At 36.3% G+C, this 17,436-nt stretch overlaps 1 protein-coding gene across 2 annotated transcripts in view; it reads right to left on the reverse strand.

Annotated features, from left to right (window-relative positions):
• Positions 1 to 17,436, reverse strand: part of LOC140162977 (RNA-binding protein 24-A-like) — a 71,739-nt gene that overhangs the window by 25,904 nt on the left and 28,399 nt on the right. For both annotated transcript variants that reach the window (XM_072186300.1, XM_072186301.1), the window contains exon 4: positions 13,188 to 13,241. In XM_072186300.1, the coding sequence (XP_072042401.1) occupies positions 13,188 to 13,241 (54 nt within the window). The remainder of the gene's footprint in view (positions 1 to 13,187; positions 13,242 to 17,436) is intronic.

A 17,436-nucleotide genomic window follows, 5' to 3' on the forward strand; every position in this document is an offset into this window, starting at 1 on the left:
TTGGTGGAGTGCAAATATCCTAAAATTTGGTATAGGCCTATATTGGACATTTTTTGTGGCCTAAAAAGTGGAAATTTCCTAATTTTTATTTTGGCTGAACTGTGATCCTCCAGATCCCCTCCCCAAAGCCACCCTGGAAGGAGCATGATAGGAACCACACCCGGGAACCACACCAAGCTGCAAGAAACACTAACAGGAAGATGTGATGACAAGTCGATGGCACTGCACAGATCTATGTAAGGAAGGACCTATCACCGAAGTCAAAGTCGATCCAACGCCTAAGCCATTATCCAATTCAAAACATGATCTATACATTTCCACTATAAAACCCATAAGACATGACATAGATAGCAAACCAGTAGGCAGTTATACATCCATCACACACATTTATGGAATACCATGAACTTTAATATAATAATCTAGGCCTATCGCATGCTGTTACTTAACTACACGCAAGTATAGTAATAATGCAGTAGCTCCCTTAAGTAAAACCCATTATTTCAAAGGGGCACACTTGTACAAACAGTACATGAATTTCACAAGGCAGCTATGAGATATACCATGTTTTTGCACAAGTCTTTATATATATTTTTCATTATATACAACATGATATATATTGAGTGTGATACTAGTGGATGCAGTGAGATGGCAGATGAAAAATGGTCATGTTATAATGCAATGTTTGTCAGCCATATATCATCGGTGAACTAATGTTCTCATTCTATTTTTGACATCCTGCTCTATATCTAACACTATGGACCACATAATAGCCTCATCCCAATGGCATAGTCCCATAACCTCAATTAAACAATCATAGTGCAAAAATTGACCTCAAGTTGCAGAGTATGAGTTTTTGTACCCAAATTTTCAAAGGTCATTCAAATGTATTGAGGTTAAAGAACTGTGCACTATTAGATGAGAATGTTTTGGATCCTAGTGTAAGAGGTCTGAGGAACAAAGATGGTATTAAAAGTTGAGATGCTCGAAGACCAAATGTTGTCAGCGAATTTGATTTCTAGCTTCAGCTCCCCAAGAATGTTATAAACACTCCTACATCGAATGTTAAACATCTCTAGGTAGGACTACTTTCGGGCTCTGTTGCTTTTAGCATGCTATCCAGAGAGGTTGCGTTCGCACTTGGTCCAGCCCGGTTTGGCTGTCCTCGCTTGCTAAGTCTGTGAACAGTTTCTCTCAGGAAGCATGAAAGTTAGTATACACATGTCTTCAACACAGAAACAAGTTTCACCCCAAAACCAAAAATACTCCCCCCAGAAAATTTCATACCAAATTGAACTCCCAATGGTCATAACTGTGTCTTTTTTGGCTGCGGATTTCCATACATATCTCACTTGAAATGACTAATGCAATACTTTCCATGCAAAAAGATGCTCAGAGCAAGCCTTTTTTCAAAACTTCATTTTCAAGTATTATTATGTAAATGCGAAATATGAATCATTCTATAGGCCTATATTTATTCCAAGGATATTTTTATCATTAAAAACATCAATTTTGGAAAAAACAACAACTTTGTTTCCTGTTTGAGTAAATTGTGGACTAGTTTTAAGTACAGACAGTCTGACATCATCAAAAGTAAAAGATACTCAAAGACCACATCACTATCATTGTCTGAGTCTGAATCCTGATTTCCAGTTCTATGAAGCTCCTTCAATGCTAAGTCAACCCTCAAGTTTTCAACATTGCTTGTAAAATCCACACACAGACCTTTTGCCATAATTACGATAATAGCTCTATTAGTTTGACCATGCATGGTGTACAATACCAATTATGCAACTCCTTCCCAATTTTCTGTAAAGTACATTGAGTTTTGATTACACTATAGCACTTGTACTGGAGTAGTAAAACAGAGAACACAAAACCTGGGTACACTTTGGTGATGTAATATGAAGGTCTACAAAAGCTTCTGGTAAAGGGCTAACAAAGTACCCTTCATAATAACATTGGCTTGATTGTGTGGTGGCCAGGTTCTAGATAAATATATGTTTTTTAACTATTTCATTCAAGCTTTATCAAATATCAGTTTGAAAAAGACTTTCTATGGTTGGCCACATGGGCCCGGTCTCTATACACAGGAGCTTTCTAGAGTCCATGGTCTATAGATGCCTGGTAACTTGGGTAATAGTTTATCGTATGAAACGATGAAATAAACGCTTTTTGCAAAAGACCCAAAATGGTATCTGATTTGCTGTAGGCCTATATTGTAAAGAAATCACATTACAGTATTAAAATCACTGTTCGAAGTCATGGAAAGGGTACTAAAAATTAAATTTCTGTAAAAGTCTGAATGGTCTGTTATGTCTCACATAGGGGCCAATTTGACAATTTTTTTCACTCCTGCTTCAGGTCACCCATGGCATGAGCATTTGAATCCTATACAAGATCCTAGAGCCCATAACTTACCCCACCCCTCCTCCCTCAACCATGTCAACCGCAAGTTAAGTTTGTTTTTGTTTTTAAAAAGTAATTAGTAGACTGAGACATGCCTGGATCAGGAAAACCCACATTGCGCTGACCATTGTTGACTGCTTCAAGTAGTGTAGTGCCACCCTCTACTGGCAACATTGGTGAGCCTTCATGCATCAGCCTCTTACATATTGGCATGGGGAATAAACCATAGATCCCAAAGAGAAGGGTACACATCCAATTGGCTATTATTTATGACACTCTGGGGTCCATTTAGTTATGTCTCATACAGAGGGCATGATGGTGTCACTGGTGGTATAGGCCAACCAGGCACTCAAATAGACCAGTACTGGCAGCAGACAAAATGAAAAATTTCTTGATTTTTGTATATAAATAATTTTCACAAACAGAATGGACGTACACAGAGGAAGAATGTAAAATTCTGCTGCAGTAAAGGTTTGTAAAGTTGTTTTTTTCAAAGTTCACCCACTTTTCGGTTGGGTTTGTATTAAATGGTTTAGACCCCAGGTTCAAATTTTGGACATTTGGTTCAAATTATACAGGGAGTATCATGCCCCTGTGCCTTTGATTAAGACCTATCTGGTAAGGCTTTCACAAAGAGTTCTTGGATCAAGTCCCAGAGGGGGTTCTCCCTGGTTGAAGGTATACGGGGATGTGCCACAGTTTTGGGGTACCTTTTCACCAATTTTGGTATATCAATGGGTGGGTTTTCAGTGGCGACCAATCTGCCCAATTGGGCGCATTTTGATAAAAGTGCCCTTAAAAGCGCCCAATTAGGGCAAATTTGGGTGATTTTTGAGTGCTTTTTGTTGAAAAAAAAAAAAAAAACCAGGATGAGTCTCACAAGAATATATGTTCGAAAAAAGTGAAATTAAAAATTAGGGACCGATCGTTATTTACGGCAGGGGGGAATGGGTGTTTTGGCAAAATATCGACAAAAATTTCAAGCGTTCCCCCTCGTGTCGGCTCAAAAATTTTCGCGTTCCCCTTGTTTTCCCAATTTTCTCCATTTAAAATTTAACAATCCCCCTCCTGGTTCAACTAAAATTTCAGGTTCCCCCTCAAGACCACAAAAAATTTTGTGTTCCCCTAAATTTACCCATTCCCCCCTGCCATAAATAACGATCGCTCCCTTAGCGACAGTGAGGGTACAAATGCACTTTTCACTTAGCAGTCCATGCCCCAGTCATTCCATCACTTCATGATAGGCATGCAGCTTGCATGTTGGTCTTACTATGATTTATGAGGTTATTATTTATGACTATTATAAGTTGTAACATAAAGTGTCTAGACCATGGCCAACATTCATGACCTGAATTCAGGTCACCGATAAGGGGCACTAGAAGGGCAAGGAAAGGGTAAAAAGTTTGTTTCCAAAATTCTGTGGTTTTGCTTTTTGTTGTTGTTGTTGCTGGGTTTTCCCCTTCCATTTTCACTATTTAGTAAGAAGCCCCATATTGACCTTGCATTTCTGTCCTAACATCTTGTTAAAATAAAGTCCTATATAAAGGCCTACATTTGAGATCTTCAGCTGAAAATGTCAGATGCTGAGAGTAGTCCCATCAAATTAGACTGATTTTGCATGTTTTAAGCATGACCCCATACCCAGGGTATGTTTGCACCCCTGAGCTAGCTGCAATTAATTATCATTTTGATATTGTAACCAACATGATGTTTTTGAATAAGAATTAGCAGAGACGTAAACTTGGGGGCATGCACAAGGTTCCGGTCTCCCGATTTACAAAAGATGGATGTAAAAAGGAGAAGAGTGGTAGTCATAAACCATCTCGGGCAATGCATGGTCACCTCATCTCCTCCAACTTTTGGTTGAACTGGATGTATGTGATCAAATTGTGCCATCTACATCAATTTGGCCCTCCTCTCCTCCCAAAATAGTCATAAATAAAACATATCTATATCATGTAATCCATAAAAAAAACACCTATAAAACATATCTATATCATGTAATCCATGAAAAAAACACCTATAATGTCCCAATCCATTGCCAACACCCTGATATACACCAGCAAGCTTTACACCAAATCACACTAACTTCAACCCCTACTATTAATACAGACACTTTACCCACACACTTGATTTGGTAGGCCTACTTGAGAGCGCAACCCCTGTGGGCATTGTAGCCCTCTAGAGCTATCCAAATTACACACCTTTGGTCCAGCAACAAAAAGAACCGGCTATCACTTCAGTAAATCGTACACCTGTTAGCATTTGTAAGAATATAACATTTATGAAAGTTTTTCTTTTTCAATTTCATGATACCAAAGTATTCTAAGTTTCATGAGACCGGGCATGCAAGGGGTTGAAAAGTTTCTTGGCCTTGGGAGTGCCCTTTTAAATGCCCTTTCAAATGTTGCATATTAAACATGGAAAGTCAATGATAAGCTAATTAATATGGTTAGGGAGTAACCTTTATGAAGGCTTCTTTTCATTTGCTATCTTCAGAAGATAACAAATTTTGCAAGTATTTAAAAGTATTGGATGTCAAGTTTTCTTATATGATAAAATTGAAAAGCAATGTGCAAATCTTATAAGATAATATCTTTCATTAGGGCTACTTTTCATTTGCTATCTTCAGAAGATAACAAATATTGCAAATACATTTAATCGAGGATATCAACTTTCCTCATGTGATAAAATTGACAAGCGATGTGTAAAATTAAGCTGATATAATACAAATGCCAAGATACCTGTCACCATGCTGTTCGCTCTCTCATATACTGTCCCGACTTGATTATGGCAATGCAATCCTCTATGGTATCACTCAAGGTGAAAGAAATAGACTGCAGAAGCTGCAAAATCGTGCTGTGCGTTTGATTTTCTCTGTCCCTCGCTCAACTGGTACCTCCGACCTTCTCATTCAATTGCATTGGCTTCCAATCCAGGACCGAATTCTTTTTAAACTTCTGCTTTATGTTTTCAAGTGCTCTCAGGGCCATGCCCCCAATTATCTTTAGGAGCTCCTCTTAGCCTATGCTCCCGGAAGAGAATTGAGATCTTCTTCCGATAAGACCCTGCTTAGTCAGCCTAGGGCACATAGAGGATCTGGTTTAAATACCTTCTCTGTCTCTGGCCCGAGGGAATGGAACAAACTCCCTAAAGCCATCAGGGAGTCTCCATCAATTCCAGTTTTCAGGAAGAAACTGAAAACTCACCTTTTCAGTTAGCTTCTTTCTTGTTCCACTGTTTTTCTTTTTCCCCATCCTTTCTCTCCTTGTTCAGCGCCTTGATAAATTTTAAAGGCGCTATAGAAATACCTGTATGTATGTATGTATGTATGTATAATATTTTTTTTACTTTTCATTATTCCTATCTTCAGAAGATAACTATAACTGAGAGTGTTATGATAATGGTTGTCAGCATTCTTAGATTAAAATGGTACTACACCCCCTGGTAATTTGTTCCATGCTCCATTTCTCTTTAAGGTGCGCGGTACTACACCCCTTGATAAAATTGACTAATTTGCATTTTTCTCAAAAAATAACTACACACTGATAACAAAAGTTATGTATAGTATAGGGGCAAGAAATTCAATTACTTCACTGAAATTTCAGTGATTTAAGACGAGTGGTTCATTATATATGTTAAGAAATGAGGTACAATTTAGCGGTACCTCTTTTCTTATCATAATTAATGTACCGTTTGTCTTGAGTCACTGAAATTCCAGTGTAGTACCTGGATTTCTTGCCCCTATAATATACATAACTTTTGTTACCAATGTGTTATTATTTTTTGAGGAAAATGCAAAAATAGTCAATTTTATCAAGGTGTAGTACGTTAATACACCTTAAGAGAAATGGAGCATGGACTATAAAATTTATTTTTATACTTTTCTCATTATCATGGATATCCTTAATTAAATCTTTAGTTTTATAAAGTTTCAAAGTTTCACTTATAGGTATAGTTTTTTAGTGCTTCACAAGATGATAATGGTAGTGGGTAACTACAAAAATTTGGTTATATTATTAAGTTAAAATGACCCTAAAATACAAAATAAATGCCAGGAAAAAAATCCCAATACTTCACTTTGGTTTACTTCACCTAACAGCAGGAAATGTTGTAAACAATTGTTGTTATTTTCTTGTAATTCATGACACTGTATGCAAGTATGCCACTTGGCTATGGAGTCAAAATCATTGCGTCTGAAGTTCAAAATTCCCGTAAATAATCAGATAATTTGTATTTGATCGCTTCAACAGCAGACATGGCCTTATCAATACAATTACACAGATAGCACACACAAAATAATGCAAATTTGCTCTAATGTGCTATGGTTTATTTACTTCACTGCGAAAATTATTGTACAAGGCAAGATATTTTCGCGGTATTAATTTTTCATGGTTTTAACTGATCTGGAAAATTTTTGTGATTACTTTGATTCACAGCTTTTAAAGCAGCCCATGGGTAAAATATTTTTGCTGGCTTTTAAATTTGTGTTTCTGAAATTAAATGCCAAAAGTGTAAATAAAAACTTGGTGAAAATTTCCCGCTATATAATTTCCCGCTTTAAGATGAGTTGAGCTTACTGTGTAGATTAACAGGCAATTATTGCAATAGAGGCCCTGCATGAAAGTATCGATTGGCTCCAAACAAAGGATTTGAGCCAGTGTCCTTCACCGTAGTTATGGCGGAGTGCAGTCCATTCAATCAAATGTTGTCATCAACCTATTTGATCGTAGTGCAGGGTTATGTGTGTGAGACGAACTGTCACGGTAGATTGCAATTATGCTTTTGTTGAATGCATTTGAGTAGTCCGCCATATTTACGGGATGATACGTCACGTGCAAGGCCTCTATACGTGAAATCAACATTATCTGTACTTTGGTCCTAATTAATATATGAGGCTTAGCAACACAAACAAAGAGAAATTTGTTTGGTTCCTACGTGCTATTCCTAAGGGTTCCAAAGAGACATTAATATTTCAAATTGAGTAAAACCCCAAGCAAAACCCAAACACTTTTTGACATCAATAACATTTCCTCTGACATACTTCACAAACCCCACCATTTACTTCCATCCTACAATATCTACAATCTCTGTATCAGTGATTCACATATGTGACACGATCAAGAGGAATGAGTCGGATGTCGCTAACACTGATTTTGAGATATTGCCAAAGAAAGTGTTAAAATTCTTTTGTTTTCTATTGTTTTCAGCGGTTGATATTAAAGTGACATAACTTTCCAAAGAAAAGTCGTATCAACTTGGGGTTTTCAGTTTCTGAAAGCTATAAATGTCTTCTTTAGAAATATAGGTAAAACTCATTTTTGACCAGGGCCGACATGTGACTCATTCCCCTTGATCATGTCACATATATGTCCTAACCCTAACTCCAACACATTCGGTTATAAATTAACAGTTTCTCTGACATATATCACAACTTGTAAAATATATATATGGCAAAGCCCACCATTTACCACAATCCTGAGGCCTGACACATGAATATACAAACTCTGTGTCCGTTATTCACAAAATGGCCAGCATGACATGAATTATGATTTCTTGTATGGTGCTACAATATAATTATTCATATATCATCGTATATCATTTGGATACAACTTTGAAAAACATGTAAATGTCAACATCACTAACTCTGGTATGCATCTTCCTAGTACTATCGTTAACATAATTTTCTGAGAACTTTCTAGTACTGCGCACTTTACAAGAACTAAAAAATTTAACTTTAATTAATTTTAAGTAACAAATTGACACAACTTGGGTGGCTAAATTATGTACCCAGTGAATCATGAAATTTATTTGGGCACCATTTATAGTATACTCAGAATTTATTTGGACAACATTTTAATAATATTATCAGCAATGCCCAGAGCAATAAGCTTAATTAAACCATGGCAACATGCTGCATCTGGTAGTGATGCGAAAGTGAAAGTGTTAATGAATTGGATCAATGCAGTTTTGGCACATGGCATTTGTAAACAAACAAGTGATTACATAATTAAGATGTTTTCAACTAAGCATGCTCTGAATTCTTATTACCATATAAAGAATTATTAGCAGCATGTTGATAAAATGAGGACTTTGTCCTTCTTTTTTTATCTATCCTTTTCCAGAGTAAAATATGTATCAATTTTTCAGTCATTCCATGTGGAGACATGCTTGGGTCCTGATGGGACCAAGAACTGCTCAAGCCAAGCTTTGTTTATGCTAAGCTAAATTCATAACAACATAAATCTCCGCATAAATCATGGGATGTGTTGGAGGTGTGTGTTCATGAACGTTGCCTATAGGCCTACATAATAGTCCGACGAGTAGGACCTGTTTTTTTTCTTAGTTACCAACCCGGTTACCAACTATACTCTAACTCTGATCACTCAAGAAAGATTAGGCCTACTTGTAACCACAAAACTTCACTAACCATGCTACTCGCCCCGCCCGACAGTTTTTTTTGGGGGGCGGCGAGGTCACTGGACTTGCGCAATTCCTCTTTTTGCACCATATCAGATAGTGATCATAGTGTGAAATGAGTATAGTCTGGTAACTTGGAAAAAAAAGGTCCTACACGTCGGACTAATAGGCCTACATAAGCATGCTGGCCTACATGGAAAGATAGTGAGAAACAGATTTGAAGATAAAGAATTAAGAAACAAAGGAAAGTGAGCAATTTTACTCTCAACAGTTAGATGAAGAGAAGAGGTGATGCAATGATTTCAAAATCCTAAAATGGGGATTTTGTCATTGTCAACCATGGTGCAACCAAACGGTATATTTTTCTGCTTACAAAGAAGTTGAAAGAACCCAATATGCAAAATGCTTTGTAAATATGCTATATTTAATTCATAAGAACATAAATCATGGGGTGTGATGGAGGTGTGTGTTTAGGTATGTTGCTATAAATATGTGGCAAGTTTGGGCAGGTGGGAATTGCATCAAGCCATATTTACCACATCAAATTTACTCGAAATCATGTAATCGTTTTTCTTCCAAATATGGGTAGGGCTAAAAACTGAACCAACACTAGGCATGTTTGCGCTTGGTATAATGTATTTTTGAATAAAAGTTTCAAATAATTATTACTATATTAGCCTAGCCTCACTATTGAAAATTACAAGTATTTTATTTAAAAAATATTTTTTACATTCAAAAAATTAGTAGGCATGTTTTGTCAGCACAGATAATGGAATGTTCCAATATCTGTGCTGTTGATGTCAGTATACTGAACTTTTCCCATAATCATAGGCTTTTACGAAACGTGCCTTTGGATGCAAATGATAGGCTTGCTTTCTCAAGACTGTGTAGAAGACCATCCAGTTTTGGTTGAGGTAAGATTTCCTAATGTTTCAGGTATGTTTGTTGCATTCTTGATCTTAATTTATTGCAATTGCAGGTCAGTGCCTTTCATACATGCTTCTTTTTCTTTTCTTTTTTCCTATTCCAAACGCTCAGCTGATTATCTTGCATTCTCTCAGCTGGGCAGAGAGCTTGCTCTCAGCTGGGTTGAAAAAAAGATTTATTACCCAGGAAGATATGAAATCCATAGATCTAGCTATTTCACAACAAGATAGGAAATTATTTCCCATAATGTCGGATGTGTGTCTTACATCGGGATGCAAGCTGCCTTTTTTGACAACATAATATCGTGAAAAAGGTCCCGATTTGGAAGGAAAGTTCACAGAGGGTGCAGATTCTTGTGTGAAATTATTCAAAAAGATTCCACTTGTTAATTATGCATGCCAATTTGTCCCCCAAAGATACACTTAAGAAGTCTTGCATCATATCTCTAACAACCCCCCCTGAAAAATAATGGCCATTGACCTGTATTTAATAAAAAATACTTTTTAAAAGGGATGTACCGGCAAAAGGATCAATGAGTAACATCAGATTTCTTTTAAAAAAAAGTAAATATATGGTAAAAATAATTTACAAAAAGAAGCATATAGGCCTATTTGGACAGTTTGCAGACACCGAGTGCAGCCACAGCTGCTTTGTTGCTACTGACGACACTTTGCACTGCAGCTATGTACCGCCAAACCAATATTGACTATTTTCATTAAAATCTGGACACTTGCACTCCCAATTTGCATACAACCACATCCACACAAAATGCACATGTCCGTCAATGTTATTGACAAGTGCATGCTTGTCACAGAATCTGTGACAAAATATTCTGTCATAATTCAGTTGTCCATTTTAGGGTTGTAGCAGTTTTTTTAGCCGTCAACACCAAAAAAGTCACTAAATGACTATTGATGACCATTTGGATGATCAAATTTGAGTAAGTAACTTTCATGCCCAAAATGCACACGTATATGGCTGTATATTATTAATTTTTTGTTCTCATCCACTGACGATTTTCATGAATTGATGAGGGAGGGAGGATGTAAAATTAGCAATTAGTAGTTTTCAGTCTTTTCCAACAGTGTTCAGGGAAAGGAGGAGGCACTTTTTCTTCAAATGTGAGATTCTGAGGGATAAACCCCCACAAAAAGACATGGAAGTGATCCTTGTTCTCTAAGTAAACTTACTTTAAAGTATAAAGTTTTCCTAAAGTATTCCAAAGTCTTATATTTTTGTGAAAACCTTAAAAAACATGTTGTTTATTTGTGGTACCCTACCTTACGCCACTATGAACTGAAGCCGACAAAATGTCCTTCCACTTTTCAAGATGGACTGACACCACTGCTTGCGGTTGTACCACCCAGCCAATCTGACTTGCTCATTCATAAACATTAATGTTCTTGTCCCATCTTGTTCTATGATGAAATACATGGGACTTGTAAAACCACCCAGTCAACCAGACTTGCTCATTCCTAAACATTAATGTGCTTTTCCCATCATATTCTATAATGAAATGTTATATAAGTATGTATTTTAAGTGTATTTATACATGTACTGCAATAATGTCAATACAAGGGGTGCATAAACAGAACACAAGGTTAGCAAACTTATGTACCCACAATAATACATGCACTCTTGAAATCAAACAATGATTTTTGTAATAAAAGATGTTAAGAAAATAATTTTGAGTTTGATATCAAATACCAGATATAGATTTTATTTGGATTTAAGCAAGCCAATTTGGATCTCACTTGGAACTAAAATGAAGCGTCATGCTCTCGTTTGCCCGCATTCTACCAGTGTTCATGTATGCAGATGAAATGTCCATTCATATTAAACATTGAAAAACTATTTTTCACTTTCAAAATTAATTTCCAAATCAAAATGGTGTAAAATTTATCTTTCATACAAATTAAAGATAAGTCTTTTTCATGTTACTCCATGTACTTACAGTTACAAGAAATCACAGCCCTTTTTATGTTTTTCAATATTTATGTGAAAATTCGTAACGTTTTCCATGTTTGAAGTTTGGTGGTGGAGTTGTGGGTATAACAAGGATCCAGCGGCATAGCCAGGTAGTATCTGGGGTGGGGGACGAAGCAACTTTCAAAATGGGTTAAAAAGTATAAAATGGCCTGAAAATCTTAAATGTCATGGCGCCAGCATCCTACAGGGGGGCAAATGGGGGGAAGACTTCTCACCGGGGGTTAAGCTGTCCCTTTACACCATTACCACTTTCCACAATTTCACAAAATGTCCAATTTACAGCTAAAATCAAATCTGATTCATTTTTCCCACAGCATAGTTCATCACCAAAAAGCTAGCCATACATCTATTTGGCTAGCATGATGGAGATGTCGTTATGACTTGCAGTTTGTAATAAGTGCTAAATGCGTACCATGTCATCCCCTTGTATCATAAAAGTTACAATTTATGCTCAGATAAATGTTCACAGTGGCGACCATCCGCCCATTTGATATTATAAAGTTATCCCACTGACCCGCTCCCAAGATGACTTTACTGGAACAACTGCATACACAATTGCTAAAATTGGGATAATTTTAATCTGAAAAAGGCCAAAGGAAGATATGAAATTAACCCGGCCGCATAAAAGTTAGACTTGTAAAATTATACCATCCCTCCTCTCTGCTAAGTTTGATGGCATGTACTTCGCTAGCATCAAATCATCTAAAAGGTCAAGGTGCCGTTGTCGGGCAGCCATTTTGTTTTTAATATATCTTTCCCATCATGTAATTCCAAGAAACGGAATCATGGCCTGCATGGTTAATAATAAATGGTTTGTCAGATATAGATTATGTTTCTATAAATGTATTAACTTTTATTCTTTTTTGTGCAACAGTTTTCTGAGATGAAATTGAATATTTTAAAATTTCAATTTCAATTATTACTACTTGTGTTGTATATATGCATCATATGAAGTCACACTATAAATATCAAAAAGTAAAATTAAATTTGCTTAACCCCTGGACACTACTGGCCATCTAACAGCATTTCTGATTGGTTGACAACTTAAAATGCTCATTTCAATTGCCAATTACGACTAGGCTTTAAACTATTTATGGTCAAACTATTTTGCAGATGATCTTATTAATACCCTCTTTGATTGGTTCAAAATTGGTCACACTATTCATTTTGGCCAATCGGCAGGTAGTTCTCATGGGGTTAAGAATTCAACTTGAGATGGTACCAAGAAAAAAATAAGTCATGTCTGGTACATGGTGAACTCTTTTTAATAAACTATCATGATGTTGTTGGCAACAACAATGACTTGATTATTCTATAACTTTAGCACAATGTTTTCAAAAATCAACAAAAATTTAATAGAATTTTCTTTCCAAGATCATGACTCATTTTGCTTGAAAACATCTCAATAATTTGCATTTTTTTAAATAAATTTTTCTTCAACTTACCATGAATTATGATTCTGATCTGTTCCAGCCAGACTACTCTCTACCAATTGACCTCTGTAGTGACAGAAATATATAAAAATTCAAGAGTTAATATTAAAATAAGTATATAATATTAATACGTTATTATTTATTTAGCACTTCAAATTAAAACACTAGGGGAAAATGGGGTGCAAGATCTCTAACTAAGGCCCCACCCCTTTCCCTGTGGCACCACCACTAGCTTTTGTATGGATCAAAACTCTTCAAATGTGGCTCTCCTTAGTAATTCCTTGTCTGTGTTGTATATTGTTACCCAAAATTTTAAGTAATTTATTGGTGCATTCAGAACTTTGATACAATATCATTCTTACCAAAGATACTATTTTTAGTATCTTTGTTCTTACTCAGGCAATTTTGTTTACGTGAAAGTATCTTTAGTGAAATTGATTTTGTGTAACCATCAATATCATATTCACAGGAAAAAGGCATCCTGGTGAGAAAGATATTATAGTCAGCGTTCGAAATTTTGGTTGTCCGGTTGCCCGGGACAACTAAAAAAGTCGCCGGACAACCAAAAATACTGATTCGGTTGTCCGCCGGACAACCATAAATCTAGCCAAAAGTCACATTTGTAGGCCTACGGGAGTGATCGTTATTTACGACAGGGGGGGTAATGGGCGTTTTGAGGGGGGGGAATCCGAAAAAAATTTGGGTCTTGAGGGGGAACGCGAATTTTTTGTTGAACCAAGAGGGGGAATGTTAAGTTTTAAATGGAGAAATTCGGGAAAACAAGGGGGAATCCGAACATTTTGAGCGGACGCGAGGGGGGAACGTGAAATTTTTTGTCGATATTTTTTCCAAAATGCCCATTACCCCCCCTGCCGTAAATAATGATCGGTCCCTACGGACAACGAAAAACTTAGACGGACAACCAGAAATTGTAATCTGGTTGTCCGTGGGACAACCATTTATTTTTCCTAAATTCGAACACTGATTATAATACTTCTGACTAGTTCTAGAAGATATCTTACACTTCCCACAATGCATTTCTTCCCTTTACTGAATAGCAAATCAGTACAGGGAAGAAATGCATTATGGGAAGTGTACAGTATCTTCTCTGACTACTCCCAACAAAGTAAGCTTCTGGCTATCCACAAATATAGCATACACTATGGACCACAATAGCCTCATCCCAATGGCATAGACCAATAACCTCAATTACATAATCATAGTGCAAACTTTGACCTCAAGTTGCAGAGTATGAGTTTTTGTACCCAAATTTTCAAAGGTCATTCAATAAAATGTACAAAATGTATTGGGGTTTAAGAACTGTGCCCTTGATAGATGAGCATGTTGTGGATCCTAGTGATAGAGCATTCACAACATCATTAATGTCACATTGCTAGACAAATTGAATCAATTTATGAAAACAACAGCAAGTATATATGGAATCATTAGTATTTCATTAGTACTGCATCTCATTCAAACCAAATCTGATATCATCACATAATATTGTTGTAGGGGCCTATTTGTATAAGCACATCCAAATAAATCTAATAAAAAAATATGCTACCAGTTTTTCAGTAGTCAGGCTCTTATCACGAACCTATATATCGACTGCTCAGTGCCAGAAGTGGTAAGTGCAATAGCTGCCCTGTGAACATTTGGCAATTTACACAGTATATTGTACTCATCTACACATGGCAGCTACATGTGGCAGCTATTGCATTTAAACCCACTTCTGGCACTGAGGATTCGATATATAATTTGATTACTTTCAAAAAGTTTATCATGGCATTCACATTGGTATACATTGGAATGTATGCGCTTCTTCAACACCACACACAACTCCATTGGATGCAAAAGATGTTGACATCATGTTACACTTAAAACATCTTTATACACCTACCCAGAGATGGGACCAGAATTTTTGAAATATGGGAATGAATTTCAGGAGCACTGTGAAAATTCAAAATATTTATGCCTGAAAAAGTAAAATTGGGCTTTTTTAGCAACAAAATAGGAATTTCCACAATTTCCTAATTTGACTGGGGACAAGTGGGCCCCATGCCCAGCTAGCACCTTCACTGACCCTACCATAGGCAAAGAATGGGCTAATATTCTGATATACCATATCCTGGGTTAGGGTTAGGGTTATAGTTTACAGTTAGGATTTAGGGTTAGGATTAGGGTTATAGCTAGGGCGAGTGTGATGCACAGGGTATTCCAGAATTTATTCCACCAGTTCTTGAAGTTCATAGATTGTAACGAACATCACCATGATCACAGCCTATTAATTATGAAGAGTATTTGTGTACATCCATATCAAAACGATGCACTCGTCGGCTGCTACATGTGTCTCATTTTACATAATAGCTAGGAATGAATACTAGACTCATCTCAAGTGGAGCTAGGTCACCTCAAATCATACCTAAGTCACTTGATTTAGGAATACAGAGAACTTATTCCTAAACCATTTGTGCACACATAATGCCACTGAAAGGAATATAGAAAAGAAAGGAACCTTCAGCTCTATAAAACTAAATTTCTCAGAAACAGCATTGAAGTAAGAAAAACAGTTACACCTAAACGTACTTCATTTTCTGTAACTGTAAAGTGGAGAACATGAGAAACATGAGAATATTTTGGTTGTAGAAGTTAGACTACATCATGACGGGATAAAAATACCCTTCCATCTTTGGCCGAGGTCCATAAATCTGTAAAACCATATATCCATCCATTTTGTTTTTCAAAAATTTTGAACATTTTGAACTCTGAACTTATGCTAACAGCTAGTAACAAATGTTGGCTATGTAATGTGTGGTGGAAATGTGTGAACTGTATTATAAGATGCTTTATACCGGGGCTTTTCTCCAAGACGTATACCTAGGCCTATATAGGATTCTACATACAACTTTAGAACATGACTTGTAACATTCACTTGTTTTCCTATTCGCCTCAATCAAAAAACCACGCCACACATTCACTACTGCTTGGAGCTCAAATCCAACCAACTACACGTATAGCGTTGCCGTACATCATGTTGAACCAGCTTGCAGTCAAATTTTGTGAATCTTTTCATAACAAACTGGTCACTCTACTTTTTAACATCCTCTTCTCTGCAGGTACAATACCTTTGGGCTGTTGTCACTCTATGATGTACTACATACACGCATCCGATACCAATGATGCAGGGTTGCCAGAAATTTTCAGCCCAAATCGCAAGTCAAATTATCGAAAAGTCACCCAATTTTACCCAACTATAGGTTCCTACGGGACACTTAACAACTGTAAACTGCGGGTGCGAATGTCAAAAAGTTGTCATAAATTTTACTTAACCATTGGTTTCTATGTGATTGTAAAAAGCTGTGGGGAAAATCTTCAAAAGTCACCAAATTTGGGCTACTAAATCACACGTTTGGCAACCCTGATATGAGGTTACTAAATTAGCTTCTTGTTATATTTAGCAGTAGTGATAACGATATCATGAGGTTCAATGGGTTTTAGCTCCAGTAAAACTCACATAACGTCGCATTACTTGTTACGCGTACATGTAAAGTTACATGCACTATTTTGTAAAAGGCTAATTAACTTTTTTTGTAGCCATCTTTCAAATATGTCTACATTGTAATTTGTAACATGATTCTAGCAGTGTTGTTGTGTAAAAGTTTGTTTGTTTGCTTTTGCTGATTAAATATAAGTAGAAATTATATAAGTTTTTAAACATTGGCATTGAAATATCTATTTGTTGTTGTTGTCATATTGTATGAAAACATAAATAAGTGATTTATTATACTAATAAAACAGCGAGTTACACAAAAATAACAATAACTTGTTATTTTCTTTGTCTCATACCCTTTAAAACTGTTGTTTTTAATATTTTGATGAATGCTGTTATTTTGAATGCAGGCCTAAAAAGGATCTGTGTTTTGAACTTACTGTAAAAACTCGATAGTTACCACATGTGCTTACTATCGAGCGCTTTTAAAACATGTTTGATACTAAATTTGCATAAAACCTATTGATAAGTTGACAATCTATATATAATTGCCTATTTCTTGTTAACTCTGTAAAGTTGTAAAACCTCATCTATCAACGATGATACAAATGACATTACATTGTCTCCTTTCCAGCCTTCCAATTGGCCATAAGAATTTGCCATTTGACTGATATACCATATGGGAAGCTCCTGGTGGCGAGGCACATATTTATCTTCTATATACTGGGTAACTGAATCTAAATTAACTGGGTCATAACACAAGTATGACAC

The sequence above is a fragment of the Amphiura filiformis genome, chromosome 10 (assembly GCF_039555335.1).
Source record: "Amphiura filiformis chromosome 10, Afil_fr2py, whole genome shotgun sequence".
Taxonomy (NCBI): domain Eukaryota; kingdom Metazoa; phylum Echinodermata; class Ophiuroidea; order Amphilepidida; family Amphiuridae; genus Amphiura; species Amphiura filiformis.